Consider the following 15,048-nt stretch of genomic DNA (forward strand, 5'->3'; position numbering starts at 1 on the left):
ACCTCAGCCTCCCAAAGGCACGGGATTACAGGCTGAGCCACCGAGCCCGGCTTATTTTCCCTATTTTTTAAGAGAGAAATTGAGATTTAGACATGACTTGCCTGTGGCCACCTTATTAACAGGTGCTAGACTTGGAATTCAAATCTTGTCAACTGACCCAGAGCCATAGCTTTTTACACTGCTTCCTCTGATCCCCATCCTCTGGTTCTCTCTGTATGAGAACTAAAACAAGTCAGAATGCGGCTGCCTGGTTTGATTTTAGCTGAAGACATGTGTTAATTTTTTTGTCACTCTGTGCATATCTACAAATGACTGTGAAAGCATCATGAGTATTGATTTGTAGGTTGCAAATAAGTTTTTGCAAGAATTCAGAAATGAGTCTGCAAAAAATGAAGATGAATTGTACATGCAGTATAGTACTTTTTATAACTTAGGGGGTTTTCTGCAAGAGGTTGAGAAATCTCCAAGACAAGAAAATTGCCTTGGATAATTAAAAAAAAGTTTTGGTGGCATTTATTAAGTGCTTACTCTGTAACAGGTAGTATTCAAAGCATCTTACACTTATTAACTTATTGAATCATCACTACAACCCTATGTAATAGAGGTACTATTGTCACCCCTGTTTTACAATTGAGGGCACCAAAACAAGGCAAGATGGAGTAAATTGCCCAAGTACCCAGTAATAGGTTGATGTATGCCAGATTTCAGAACTAGGTTGTCTGACTCTGGAGACTGCACTCAGAATAACAGGAAATGTATAAAATGAAGACATTGAAATTATGAAAAAGACTTGCTTTACAACTAAGGTAATTGCAAAAATAATAGGTAAATTTTTACAGAATACCTATTTTGTAACAGGCTCTTACTATATGAAGAGATATAGTAATGCTTAAAAGGTATCCTTTTCTTCACTGTAACTCATAGATTATTAGGAGAGCTATGGTGTGTACACAAGACATCACAAAACAAGGATAAGTATATGCAAAAAATGTTTTAAGGTTCTGAGGTCTGGCTTCATGAGGGAGGAGATTCAGTGTAGGCTTTAGGGAGAGGTGATATTTGAGATAGATCTGTAAGTTGGAACAATTCCTTTTAAATTGTATTTTGTTTCCCCAACAGTTGGCATAATGTATGGAACATAGGAGCCACTCAATACTTACTCGATAAACAAGCGACCAAATTATGGATCTCAATTGATAGAGTTGGGGAGGATATTTTAGGTTGTGGAGTGGGCATAAAGACTCAGGCTGAAACATGTTGAAAATGGGTAGAGAGGAAAAAATAGTGTAATTTGTCTAGACAACAATAGTCTTTGAAAGTGTGTCTTCCTAGCAAGTGAGGGTAGAAAGATGGTATAGATCTAGGACAGAAGAGCCTGGAAATTGTATTTATTATATTCAGTAGGCAGTATAATTTGGGTTATTCAAATTCAAGTAATTCATTTTAGTAGGGGGAATAACCTTTATTTAAGTTTTAGCTAGAATATTTTATCAATCTCTTTTTCATTACATATATCTTTTAACTGTCCATTAAGAAAACTTTATCTCCCTAAGTAGTAGTTCTTTCAGAGCAACTAAGGAACCAAGGTATAGGGTCACAATTGACACTCTCATGGTCACCCAGACAACTAAATTAGTGGGCAAAGGCCCATTCTCATTGTCCTAATTCGTCTAACTTCTCATGGTACAGTAGTTACATGCGGTGAGTATATTATTTTCCAATATATCAGTTTTATTTCAAAAACATAGAAGGATTGTATCTTCAACCACGTGACAATTGTTTTTAACAACATAAAATTAAGTGATTTAAAATCATGTACTTTGAAATAAGCGGGACTAAACAAACAAAAACAAAACCCCATAAATTTGTGTTGTTTAATAGTTGAATGAAGACTTATTATTGGTTTTTAAAAATTATATTAGGTGTTAGACAATCTTGAATTAAGTGATACTGTTTTATGAGGGGTTCTTCCACTATAGAAAAGTCAGGAAATAGAAGAGTTAGATTATATAACATCATCAACATTTTTCAAAACTAATGAGTTATTTAACTGTTTAACTGAAATTGGCCATCATGAATGGACTTTACATTCTTATTGGTGTCAAATACCTTATAGTGTTTTTAGTGTATAAATATATTACATTTATATTTAGTAAAGTAAGAATAAAATATTGTTATATACAGTATTTTGTTTAGCCAGAAGCCTATTCTGGGAGATAGAAGGAATAATAATATCTTTATTGTACAGATAAAAACACTGGAATTAGAAGAGATTAAACTGATTTCCAAAGTTGTATTTGTAGTACTGAAATTGCAATAAGAAGGCCTAGCATTTGGTAATAACGTATGGTGACATTGGATAGAATATGTGACACAAAGATAAAGCTGATAGAATTTTGCTCAAGAGGCTTCACAGGATAGCGTTCATTGCCTTGGCTAATTTATATAGTGCAGCATCTGGCTTTCAACCTGTAGGCTCAGAAGTCTGATTTTTTTTCTTTATCAACTGAGACTTGATCTATATCAGAAGTGAACTTGTATTTTCCAAGTTAAGAGACTAATGTTCAAAACTTGAATAACATTATTAATTTACAATGAAAATAATTATTACAGGGACCTGTATATTTCTAGTTCATTGTATTTTATTTTCTTTCAATGGGCAAGTGAAATTAAAAAGCCAAGTAAAAATTAGAATGTTTTGTGAGCATGAGGTCAAAGGGTTTTAGAGGAATTAGATGTTCAGTGGCATTAGGCTAAGATGACTTGATTTATTCATCTCACAGTAAGAGTTGTCATGCCTGTAGACTGGAATTCTTAAATGCTGTTTGCTCTAATCCCCAACATTGCTTTCTGTGTTAAATATGGTTTATCTAGAGGGATCAGAATTCTCAAAGACTGATGGCACATTTGTTTGTTCTGTCACCTGGACTGTGCTTGAATGGGCACTGCCAACATTTCCCTCTGAGACTTTTCTTCTTCTGGGCTTTGACAGTCTTTGTTTAGATATATCAATACAGTCATTCAAGGTGCCTTTTAAGTCTTGCTTGCCTGGTACTCTTGTCTTCTTTAGGTAATTTTACTTACCTGCCTATGTTCTGATTCATTCTGTATATTGTATTTCTTCTTTGTTTCTTATAGCCCTTAGAGGTAACTAAGTAGCTTAGCCAAAACTTTAACCTCATGGCTTCTGTTCTACTTGTTATGTTGAAATAATTATGATAACAGATATTCCTTGGCCTGTGTCTGTCCTTAGCCTTATTTCAGTTTCAAAAGAGTCCCAGAGAGGAACTAGGGGAAAGTATCTGCCTTGCTTTCAAATTTCTATTTGAACCAAAAGTTTAGGACCAATTTGATATGCCATAAATGGTATAGTTACCTTGGATGTCACTTGTGGTTTAGCTACTTAAGCATTGCATATGACTAAATTTCTGATTGACTTGAGAGCACACAATTGAAATTAAGGCAGACTCATAGAGATTTATTTTTGCTGTTGTTGTTTTTTTTCTTTTTATAGCCTTTGCCTATGAAACATATTTAAGTCACCAGAATACATGAGAGGAACCATGATTTTTTTTAAAGATATCTTCCTGGAAGTGTCTACATGTAGTACTTTAACTAGCTATAGAAAATAATAAATATTTAGAATGTTAATCAGTTAATTAAAGAATGAAAATATAATGGTTTAGAAACATCTAAATCAGACTGGATTTTTAAAGTAAAATTATAAATCATAGTAATGTAAGATAAATTTCTTCAAGGAGGCCAAAACTCCTGTCGTATTTGCTCACAAGTAGTGTTATATGCAAAAGTTCTTGGTCTCATTGTCATGGGAAAAACTGAGAGGTGGATCCAATAGTTACTTTTATTGAATTTTATAAAAAGCAGACTTCTACTAGTCTTTTGGTAATGAGATTAAGTGGTATAAGTTGCTGGTATAAGAAGGTAAAGATTCCATTTTAATATTTTTATTATTTTTTTTCTAAAGGAACAAGATAAAAAAGTAGAAAACTCAAATAAAGAAGAAATACAGGCAAAGGAGACAATTATTGAAGAATTAAATGCAAAAATAATAGAAGAAGAAAAAACAACTCTTGAGCTAAAGGATAAAGTAACAGCTGCTGATAAACTACTAGGAGAATTACAAGAACAGGTTGTACTAAAGAATCAAGAGATAAAACATATGAAATTAGAACTGACTAATTCTAAGCAAAAAGAAAGACAGTCTTCTGAGGAAATAAAACAATTAATGGGGACAGTTGAAGAACTTCAGAAGAGAAATCATAAAGATAACCAATTTGAAACTGATATAGTACAAAGAATGGAGCAGGAAACACAAAGAAAGTTAGAACAACTCCGGGCAGAGCTGGATGAGATGTATGGGCAGCAGATAGTACAGATGAAACAAGAATTAATAAAACAACACATGTCACAGATAGAGGAACTGAAAACACAATATAAAGTAGAAATGGAGAATGCTTTAAGGTCATATCCAAATATTGCAGTTAATGAAGATCAGATAAAGTTAATGAATGTGGCAATCAATGACCTTAATATAAAATTACAAGATACTAATTCTCAAAAGGAAAAACTCATGGAAGAACTGGGAGTAATTTCAGGAGAAAAGTCAGTTCTACAGAGACAGCTTGAAGACCTGTTTGAAGAATTGACCTTTTCAAGGGACCAGATTCAGAGAGCTAGACAGACAATAGCAGAACAAGAAAATAAACTGAATGAAGCACACAAGTCCCTTACTACTGTGGAAGATTTGAAAGCTGAGATTGTTTCTGCATCTGAATCTAGGATGGAACTAGAATTAAAACATGAAGCAGAAGTTACAAATTACAAGATAAAACTTGAAATGTTAGAAAAAGAAAAGAATGCTGTGTTAGACAGAATGGCAGAATCACAAGAAGCTGAATTAGAGAGGCTGAGAACACAGCTTCTATTTAGTCATGAAGAAGAACTTTCCAAAATGAAAGAAGATTTAGAAATTCAACACCGAATAAATATTGAAAAACTTAAAGATAACTTAGGCATTCACTATAAACAGCAGATAGATGGCTTACAGAACGAAATGAGTCAAAAGATAGAAACCATGCAGTTTGAAAAAGACAATTTGATAACTAAGCAGAATCAGTTGATTTTGGAAATTTCAAAGCTAAAAGATTTACAGCAGTCCCTTGTGAATTCAAAGTCAGAAGAAATGACTCTTCAAATCAATGAACTTCAAAAAGAAATTGAAATACTCAGACAAGAAGAAAAGGAAAAAGGTACACTTGAACAAGAAGTTCAAGAATTACAACTGAAAACAGAATTATTGGAGAAACAAATGAAGGAAAGAGAAGATGATCTTCAAGAGAAATTTGCACACCTTGAAGCAGAGAATAGCATTCTTAAAGATGAAAAGAAAGCCCTTGAAGACATGTTGAAAATATGTACTCCTGTTAACCAAGAAGAAAGATTGGTTTACTCCATTAAGTCCAAATCCAAAGACTGTAGCTGGCAAAAAGAAATAGAAATACTTATGGAGGAAAATGAGGACCTCAAACAACAATGTATTCAGTTAAATGAAGAGATTGAAAAGCAAAGGAACACTTTTTCATTTGCTGAAAAAAACTTTGAAGTTAACTATCAAGAGTTACAAGAGGAGTATGCTTGCCTTCTCAAGGTAAAAGATGATTTAGAAGACAGTAAAAATAAGCAAGAGTTAGAGTATAAAAATAAGCTTAAAGCACTTAATGCAGAGCTTCATTTGCAAAGACTTAATCTAACCTCAGTGAAAATGAAAAGTTTCGTCTTTGACGATGACAAAACTTTTCTAGGAGAACCACTGGAAATTGGTGAGGTTGTTGAGAAAGATACAACAGAACTCATGGAGAAACTTGAGGTAACCAAGCGAGAAAAACTAGAGCTGTCAAAAAGACTGTCTGATCTTTCTGAACAATTAAAGCAGAAACATAGTGAGATTAGTGTTCTAAGTGAAGAAGTTAAATCTTTAAAGCAAGAGAAAGAACAAGTTTTATTGAGATGCAGAGAACTAGAAATCATTATTAACCATAATAAGATAGAAAATGTAAGTGTGTGTGATGTCCAGTTAAGCTCCTTAATAGATGGAGCTTTGACTATGACAAACAAGGATTCTGGAGTATCAGATTCTAAAATAAATAAAGGTGTTGCTGAAGAGTCAAAAATAATGGCGGAAGATAAAATTCCTTTTGAAAATATGACTGTTAGAAAAGAAAGCAAGCAAGAACAGATTTTTTTGGATCACTTGCCATCAGTAACAAATGATTCATCACTTGGAGCACCTGAACCAAGTGAAAATGATAAACTTCAGAAGGAACTCACTGTACTTAAATCAGAACAGGTATGTCTACTTCTTTATATATGGTAAGGCACAGTGAAAATATACATTTCATACTGTAAAACATTTTCATCTTCATAAAGCATAAATTCATATCCTTTCAAGAGAATGAAAGTGAGTCCTTTAATGAAATCCTCACATTTATCTTTTAACCATTTTTCCTTAAACATTGTTACCTTTTGTTCAGCTAAAGCTATGTTGTATATTCTGCTTAAGGAAATAAAACATACTCACAGCTTCACATTTTCTTTAGAGAGACAAGAATTTGAATAACTTTGTTGAGAATCTCAGCTTTTGAAGCATTATTAGTTTTATTTTGTAATATTTTGGTGTAATCTCAAAGGTTGGTTTTAGGATTTTTATTTTATGCTGGTGTTGTCAAGTTTACACAGCTGAAAATGAATTTCTAAGCTTTTAAATACTGTATATAGTTGTTTGGTAGTCATGAAATTATGTTTCCCTGGGGAAAAAAACAATTTAAGTCCTAGAGTTTTTTCAGAGTCTTGTTATACCTGAAGGGGAAAAAACAGTATTAACTGTAAATACGGTTAAAGAATTATATGCATATGATGAGTAATAATAGATCATTCCAGATACTTATATTATAAATAACAGTAACATTCTACTGGGTAGTTACAGTATATTGATGCTAAACTAAAGTTTTCTAAGTTTCTTCATTTATGGAACATATTTATTGACTCTCTTGCCAGGTGTAGCAAGGTATAGATTCTAGTGTCAAACAAGAGAGAGATTTCTGATCTCAAAGAGTGTATATTCTTATGAGTGAGGCAGGCAATAAATGAGGAAACAAATGGGATAGTTATAAATAGTGACAAATTCTGTGAAGAAATAAAACAGGATAATGTGATAGAGTACAATGAGGGGACAACATTAAATATGGTGGTCAGAAAGGTCTCTTGAAGGAATTGACGTTTGAAGTGAGAATGACAGGGAGGAGCTTTTTACATGAAAATTAGAGCAATTGTAAAGACATGGGTGACTTTGAGGAATAGAACCAAGGCCCATTTAGTTGAATTTGAGAGCAGGGAGAATAGAAGAGTTTGAAGAAAAAGGAAGAGGCCAAACCATGGAGAACCTTACAGATTTTGTAAGAAGTTTAGATTTTATTCTTAGTAGTGAATCATTGGAAAGTTTTTTCTTTGTATTTCTAATGACATATACATATTTATGATCTTATGTCAAATATAGAGTAGTTCACATATTTAATAACCTAAGTGGAGTCAAGAAATTCAAATTGCTTAACTATTAATCTTCTGTTACATGTCTGGAATTGTTTTTGAAATCATAATTTGTGGTAGTTGCTCTTAAACATGTCAGATGTTGCTTACCTTCTTTTAAAAAGCATTATTGAGAGAGGACCTGAATTTGAAACTCAGTTATTAAAATGATCAAATTTTCTTAGTAAGAATTTTATTTTACCTACTGAAGATGTTTTTAGTGGCATTCAGATATTCTGTCCTTGATATTAGCTACATAAAGTAAAGGGAAGCAAGCCTGTAAACTTTTCTGGCCTACTTACCATTACCAAGATAAATACCGTTATCGGTGAGGAGGGGCGTGAGGTGTGTTTGTGGAGGGAAGCATACAGAAGAAATCAAGCGGTTACTTACATAAATTAACACTTCAAGAGCAGCCTAAATGTGCTTGAAATAATGCAGAGGTGACAAAATGTACTTGTATTCTTGGTGCTAAGCTTAGTTCAGGGCAGATATCTCTCACTGAAAATCTAAACTTCTTACAAAAATAAATGTCTGTTAAGAAGTTGTGTGTATGTGTGTGTGTTTAACTGAAAGGATTTTGAAATTCGATTCCAGAGTATTTTAATGCTCCTAGGAAGTTTGGACGGAAGGACAAAAATAAAAACATCACAGAAGACTTATCTGTGTCTAGATATAAGGAGGAAAGAAGAGTGGCAGGAATGTTACTGATACTGATTAATAATAATTGATGCTGAGAGAGGTCATAGATTGAAATGTATGTGTTTAAAATGGAAAGTAATTACTGGAATTGAAAGGGGTACTTGAGCTTAGAAACAAGAAGAACCACTAGAATTTTAGCTCCTTGAGAGCAGGAACTCAGTCTGTTCCACCCCTAGCACCTAGAATAATGTGTGACACATGGTAGGCAGTGAATATATATATATATATTTTTGAATGAATGAATGAATGAATGCCTGAATAAAGGAGGAATAAACAAAGCCCAAAGTAAAACAAGATAAATCTTCATGTTAGAGTTGAGAAGATCAGAATAGCTTTTGTTACTTGCTGTTCAGCATTGCTTATAGGTCCTAACCATTGCAATGACAAAAAGATATATGATATAAATGGAAAGAAAGATAGTTAATTGGCCATAATTCATAAATATAATTAAATCAGAAATAAGAAAATTAAGCAAATGAACTAAAAAGCTTTAATTCGAAATATATAGGAATAAATTTACATCATCTCTAAGACCAATATAAATAAAGTTGTAATACTTTAATAAAGGACAAGAGACTTGAATAAATGAAAAAATCTCACTTCTGAGTAGTACATTTTTAATATTGTAAAATGCCATGGTTATCTCTCTATTAATCTACAAGTCTTATGTAGGTCCAATCCAACTGACAATGAAGTTACTGAAATTCAACTTGATAATTGGTTTACAGTTCACCTGGAAGAATAAATGCACAGAAACCAAGAATGTTTTTGAAAAATGTAGAACGCATGTAGCCCAACATATAGAGGATGACTTTTAACCTTAAATATATCAATTGTACAAATAATATCGAAAATGAGTTAAGCTATTAATTTGAGAAGCAAAAATATCAAAGTGTACAGACTCAAAGAAAGTAGAAGAAAGGAAATAATAAAATGAACAGAAATAAGGAAACTTACTTATTTGTTCATTTATTATATATTTACTTTTCAATTTTGTAAAGATGTGGGGTACAGTTCAGGGTCAGGTATATAAATGTTCATTATGCAGGTACCCTTATTGATGCGGTGTGCCCCCTTCCCCTGGCAGTTTTCCACTACTGCCAATCCCAGACATAAGGAAACTTATAACCAAAAGGGGAGGAAGAATTTTCAAAGGCTTCAAAAGTTTATTATTTGAATAGATTAGTACATTATTAGACAAGTGTTCGAGAATGTGATCAAGGTGGGAAAAGACACATAAACAAAATGAAAATAAGGGCCTGAGTACAGGTACTATGGGGATTTTTAAATAACCTCTGTCAATAAATTTGAAAACAGAGATAAACTAGAGGGTTTTCTGGAAGAATACAAATTATCAAAATTAACTCAAATAGAAATGCAAAACCTGAATAAACCAATAACCATTAAATAATTTGAAATTGTAGTCAGAAATTTTCCCTCTCCTCTAACCCAAAATATTAGATTTAGATAATTTTACACATTGGTCTTACCAGCTCTCAAAGAACAGATGTATAATTGCTTAATAGAATAGGGTTAAAGAAGGAAGAAAAGCCACCCAGTTTATTTTACTCATATAATATTGATACAAAGACTTGATAACAGTATAAGAAAATAACATTATAGACTAATTTCCCCTAGGAGTATGGTTGTAGAAATCTTAGAGTATTAGCAAATTATCCAAAGAATGGTGGAATAGTTCAACATCTGAAAAATTTGTTAATGTAATCTCCATGCTCATACTCCATATTCATGCATAGCAGAAGAAAATCCATATGATCATTTGAATACATGCTGAAAAAGAATTCATAAAAAATTTAACAACTCATCATCTAAAAACACAAAAAAACTTAGGGAAATCAGGAGTAGAAAGTTTCTTAACTACTATAATGGTTTTCTTCAGAACATTTAGCAGATCACTTTTTTTTTTTCTTTTTTTGAGTTGGAGTTTCATTCTGTCGCCCAGACTGGAGTGTAGTGGCCGCTCCCGGCCACCGCAGTCTCGACCCACTGGGCTCCAGCGATCCTTCCGCCTCAGCCTTCCAAGTAGACGGAATTATAGGCACGCACTACCACGTCCAGCTGATTTTTGATTTATTGTAGAGATGAGGTCTCGCCAAGTTGCCCAGGCGGGTCTCGAACCCGCAGGCTCAGGCAGTCCACTCACCTCAGCCTCCCAAAGGTGCGGAATTACAGGCTGAGCCACCGAGCCCTGCTCACTTTTTTTTTTTAAAGTCAGGGTCTCACTCTGTTTCCCAGGCTGGAGTATAGTAGCTCAGTCATGGCTCACTGTAGCCTCAAATTTCTGGGCTCAAGTGATCTGCCCACTTCAGCCTCCTGAAGCTGGACTGCAGGCGTGTACCATCTTTCCTAGCTAGTTGTTTATTTTTTTAGCGGGGGAGAGATCTTACATGCTGCCCTGGCTCTAACTCCTGGCCTCAAATGATCCACCCACCTCAACCTTCTGAGTAGCTGGGTTTATAGGCATAATCCACTTTGCCCAGTTCAGAATTTCTAATGGTGAAATCTAGAAGCATTCCTATTAAAATCAAGCACAGGACTAGGAAACTCACTATCAACTTTACTATTTCAACATTATTTTGAAATGAGATGCTTTGAAGTTTTCTGAAGAAAATTATAAAACATTGAAGCACATAAAGATCTGATGATATATGGCAATATATACCATATTTATAGTGGAAAGATTTAAAGTAAAGAAAAATATCAGTTCTCTCCAAATTAATTTCTACCTTCAGTATAGTTTCAATCCAAATACCAAGAATGTTTTTTATGAATCTCAAAAAACTAATTCTAAAATTGATATAGAAGAGTGAGTATTAAATAAATACATAAATAAAATTATTATGAGTTACAAAAAAAGAGTAAGTATCCAAGAGAGTCCTAGAAAAAATATATTCCATCTAATATCAAGATTTACTACAGAATCATAATAGACAGTATTGTTTGATGTTGGGAGGACAGATTAGTGCAACATAATAGAAAGCCCAGAAACACATCCAGATTCTTGTGAATGTTTAGTATGTGGTAAGGTGGCTCTTACGTTTATTTACTAATACTAAATGAGCCTCTACTGCATTCCAGGCAGTAATCTAAGCATTGATGATATAACAGTGAATAAAAATAGGCAATGAAGAATAAAATTTATATTTTAGAGGGATTAGGGGAACGTTAAATAAGACAGACAAATCTCGAATGTGTCAGATGGTAATTAGTGCTGTGAAGAAAAGTAAAATTAAGTATGTACAAGAACAGAGATCTACCAGAGGTGGGTGTGGATTTTTTTTTATATAGGGTGGACCAAGGAAGAATGCTCCAGTGAGGTAATATTTGAGCAGAGTCTCAAATGAAAGAACAAGCTAAATTAGCAGGATAAGTGTATAGTATTCACTTACTACTTTTGGGACAAGTGACTTTTGATATTAGGATTAGGTATTTAGGGAATTAGATTTTTACCCTTTAGAAAAAAATAACTCCGTATTGGTTAAAGGCATACACATGAAAAGAAAATAGGATCTTGAAAGAGGAAAGGACTTTTAGTGAAGACCAAAAAAAGAATAGGAAAAGATTGATAAATTTGGTTATGTTTGTTTTCACAAACATTACCATAAAACAGTGTTAAAGAGACCAGATATTTGCCACATGTATTATGAAGAAGATATAAATAATACTTAATGTAAGAAGAGGCCCCCCAAAATAAACATGGGTAAAGGATATTAATAGATAAGTGTCTTAGAATAGGAACCAAAATAGCTAATAAACTTGAAAAGATACTTTCAACTTTACAAATTGATACCATAAAGTAGCATTTTATACCCACCAGTTTGGTAAAGTAAGTCTGACAGTAAAAAGTATGGTGAAGGTGTACAGATATGAGTACTTGTACACTGCTGATAGCTATGTAAATGAGTACTGTTATATAAAAGATAATTTGGAAAAATCTGCATTATCTATTAGTACCAAAGTACAGTACATTTTTTAGGTGGTTCTCAGAATGTGGTCCCTGATCAGCAGTATTGGCATCAGAATTTGGAAACAGGTTAGATTTCAAATACTCAGGCCCCACCCCAGACCTCCTGTGAATCAGAAACTCTGGGTCGGGGGCCCAGCAATCTGTTTTATTAAGTACTTTATGCCTAATCCTGAAGTGTACCCCACATCTTTAAAATAAAAAAAATTTTTTAAAGAGATAATTATGATTGTATAATTTTAATATGTAATATATAATGCTTTATATTCATGTTATTAAAGAACCTTGGTGAGGAAAAAATATGTCTCATGTAAAAAAAATAAGTACTCCACTCAGATTCTGATTTAGCATATATCTGATTCTGATACATGCTCAAATTTGAGAACTGCACTAGAGAAGCACTAGCACGTTTGTTTAAGGGGATATATGTAAGAATTTACTGTGGCATTTAAAAAAAATTTTTAATGTTTATATATGTTCACTTTAAGAATGATTTAAGGCTACAGATGGAAGCCCAACGAATATGCCTGTCTCTGGTTTATTCAACTCATGTGGATCAGGTTCGTGAATATATGGAAAATGAAAAAGATAAAGCTCTTTGCAGTCTTAAACAGGAGCTTATTTCTGCTCAAGAGGAAAAGATCAAGGAACTTCAGAAAATGCACCAGTTAGAGCTACAAAATAGAAAAACACAAGAAACAGGTAAATGGTTTCTGAATTACAAGTACCATTATGCAAATAAATGTCACTTATTTATATAGTGGAGCCCCCCATTCCATAATTCTCTTTGTGTTAGGACCTGTAGAGGAAGGTGACTTGTACTTCCCAGTCCTGGATCCATTTGTTCATATAATCACTAGACATTCATTTATGGGCTTGAGAAAATGAAACTCAGTTACTTATTTTTCCATAAGAAGTTACAGTCTATTGGGAGAGCATATATAAATAACTGACAATTTAGTTTAGTTTCCAAGATGCCAAGAACAAGAGCAAGGCATCCTAGGAGACTAAGATGGCACTTTGGGAAGCAACAACATTTAAGGAACCTTAAATGGAAGAAAAGGAAATCTGTTTATAAAATATTTCTAGTTAACTTTTATCTTTGATAATTTTTTCATTACTTAGTTCACTGGGCTTCCTGTTCAAGGTATTGCTAGGCTTCTACTTTTGCCTTTGGGAATGAGGTATTTTGTAAGTTCTACCTACGGTATTGCTTTGTTGAACAGAGTAGAAATTCAAGAATGGCTTAAATAACAATACTATATTTTTCACTTGAGAAGTTCTTGGGTTTGAATTTAATAAGATTTTAAGCATGTATTATTTTATTGCTGTCCTCTTCAGATAGTCTATCAAATGTTTTTAAAACTACAAGTTAGTTAATGGGGCCGTTAATGAGTGATGAAGTTGGTTTAGTGAGTGATGACCACCATTTTTTTTTTTTTTTTTTAGTAAAAGAATAGAGTAGCAGAGAAAACACTTGAGCCATATAGTATGTAGAAAGCATAAATACTGATTTGTGAAATTTTTATTCCAGTTTCACATGGATGTTTTTATGCTGTATTATGTATTGTGTTGTGTTGCAGTTAAAAGACGTTTGAAAGTCACTTTGTATATAGAAAGTCTTACAAATTTTCTGAAAGAATTGACACTGAGCAGTGGAAAGTAACTTTGAAAGAAAGAATTTAAAACTAATTGCAAGGTAGCTTCTAGTTGAAAAAGAGTTAAATATGATTCTAGTACTTAAATGTGTAAATTAATGTCGTAATGCATTATTTCTTCTATTAGGCAATGAAGCAAAGCCTTTACAGATACTCATTGGAAAACTTCGAAAAGCAGTGTCTGAAGAATGTTCTTATTTTTCACAGGTAAAATATTAGTTAAAAAGTACTTTTAGATAAGATATGCTAAATTTTAAGTTGCTTCTAGTTTGATGAACGGAATCCTCCAACCTGGTTTTCCCCACTATCCTATTTCAGAACTGCACTTAAAAAGTATTATGAGCATTTAAAATTTTCCTCATAATCAGTTTGAGACAAAAGAAATTTAAATTATCTCATCAGTAGAACAGACACTAATTGTTGATGTTGCTGTAGATGAGTTACTTAATCTTTTTAGATCCCAATTTTTTTGTCTGTGTATTGGGTGATCACTTAATGTTTCTAAAACCAACTCCAGTGTGATAAAACTTCATCTTAGAGGCTATGCTGAAAATGTAATAAAATCCATTATTAATTTAAAATATAGTTTAACTTTTAAGTAGATCTCAAGAAATCTCAAGAAATAGCAGTAATAATTTGTTTTTGTAGGTCTAGAAGTTGTTGGTTATTTCTAGTTATGTGAGGAACAAAGGTAAAAGTTATTTGGAGAGCTTATCTAATTATGGGGTATGTGTTGTCTTAAATGATACAAGAATGATCAATTACTCAGGAGAATAACTAGGACAATGTGGCAAATGTTTTTTATGTGTTTTTAGTTGTATAAACCATAGAAAACTAATATGTTATAGAAAAGTATATAAATGTTATCTCCTGCTTGATATAATTTCTCTAGAATTTATTGATTTCTTTTTTATCATAATTTCTAAACTTCCATCTTGTCCTCTGGTGTTTTTTCAAGGGTATTTGACATTAGAATGATAACATCAGAATAGGACTCAAGCTAGGAAGTGATTGATTAAAGTACAAAATATAAGCCGGGCTCGGTGGCTCAGCCTGTAATCCCGCGCCTGTGGGAGGCTGAGGTGAGTGGATTGCCTGAGC

General features: G+C 33.0%; 1 protein-coding gene across 3 annotated transcripts in view; it reads left to right on the top strand.

The window, feature by feature from the left end:
* Window positions 1–15,048, top strand: part of AKAP9 (A-kinase anchoring protein 9) — a 164,415-nt gene that overhangs the window by 46,575 nt on the left and 102,792 nt on the right. For all 3 annotated transcript variants that reach the window (XM_008048614.1, XM_008048619.1, XM_008048626.1), the window contains 3 exons: window positions 3,986–6,367; window positions 12,778–12,991; window positions 14,075–14,154. In XM_008048614.1, the coding sequence (XP_008046805.1) occupies window positions 3,986–6,367; window positions 12,778–12,991; window positions 14,075–14,154 (2,676 nt within the window). The remainder of the gene's footprint in view (window positions 1–3,985; window positions 6,368–12,777; window positions 12,992–14,074; window positions 14,155–15,048) is intronic.

Source organism: Carlito syrichta, unplaced genomic scaffold (genome assembly GCF_000164805.1).
Source record: "Carlito syrichta isolate Samal-C Ts95f unplaced genomic scaffold, Tarsius_syrichta-2.0.1 Scaffold47750, whole genome shotgun sequence".
Taxonomy (NCBI): Eukaryota; Metazoa; Chordata; class Mammalia; order Primates; family Tarsiidae; genus Carlito; species Carlito syrichta.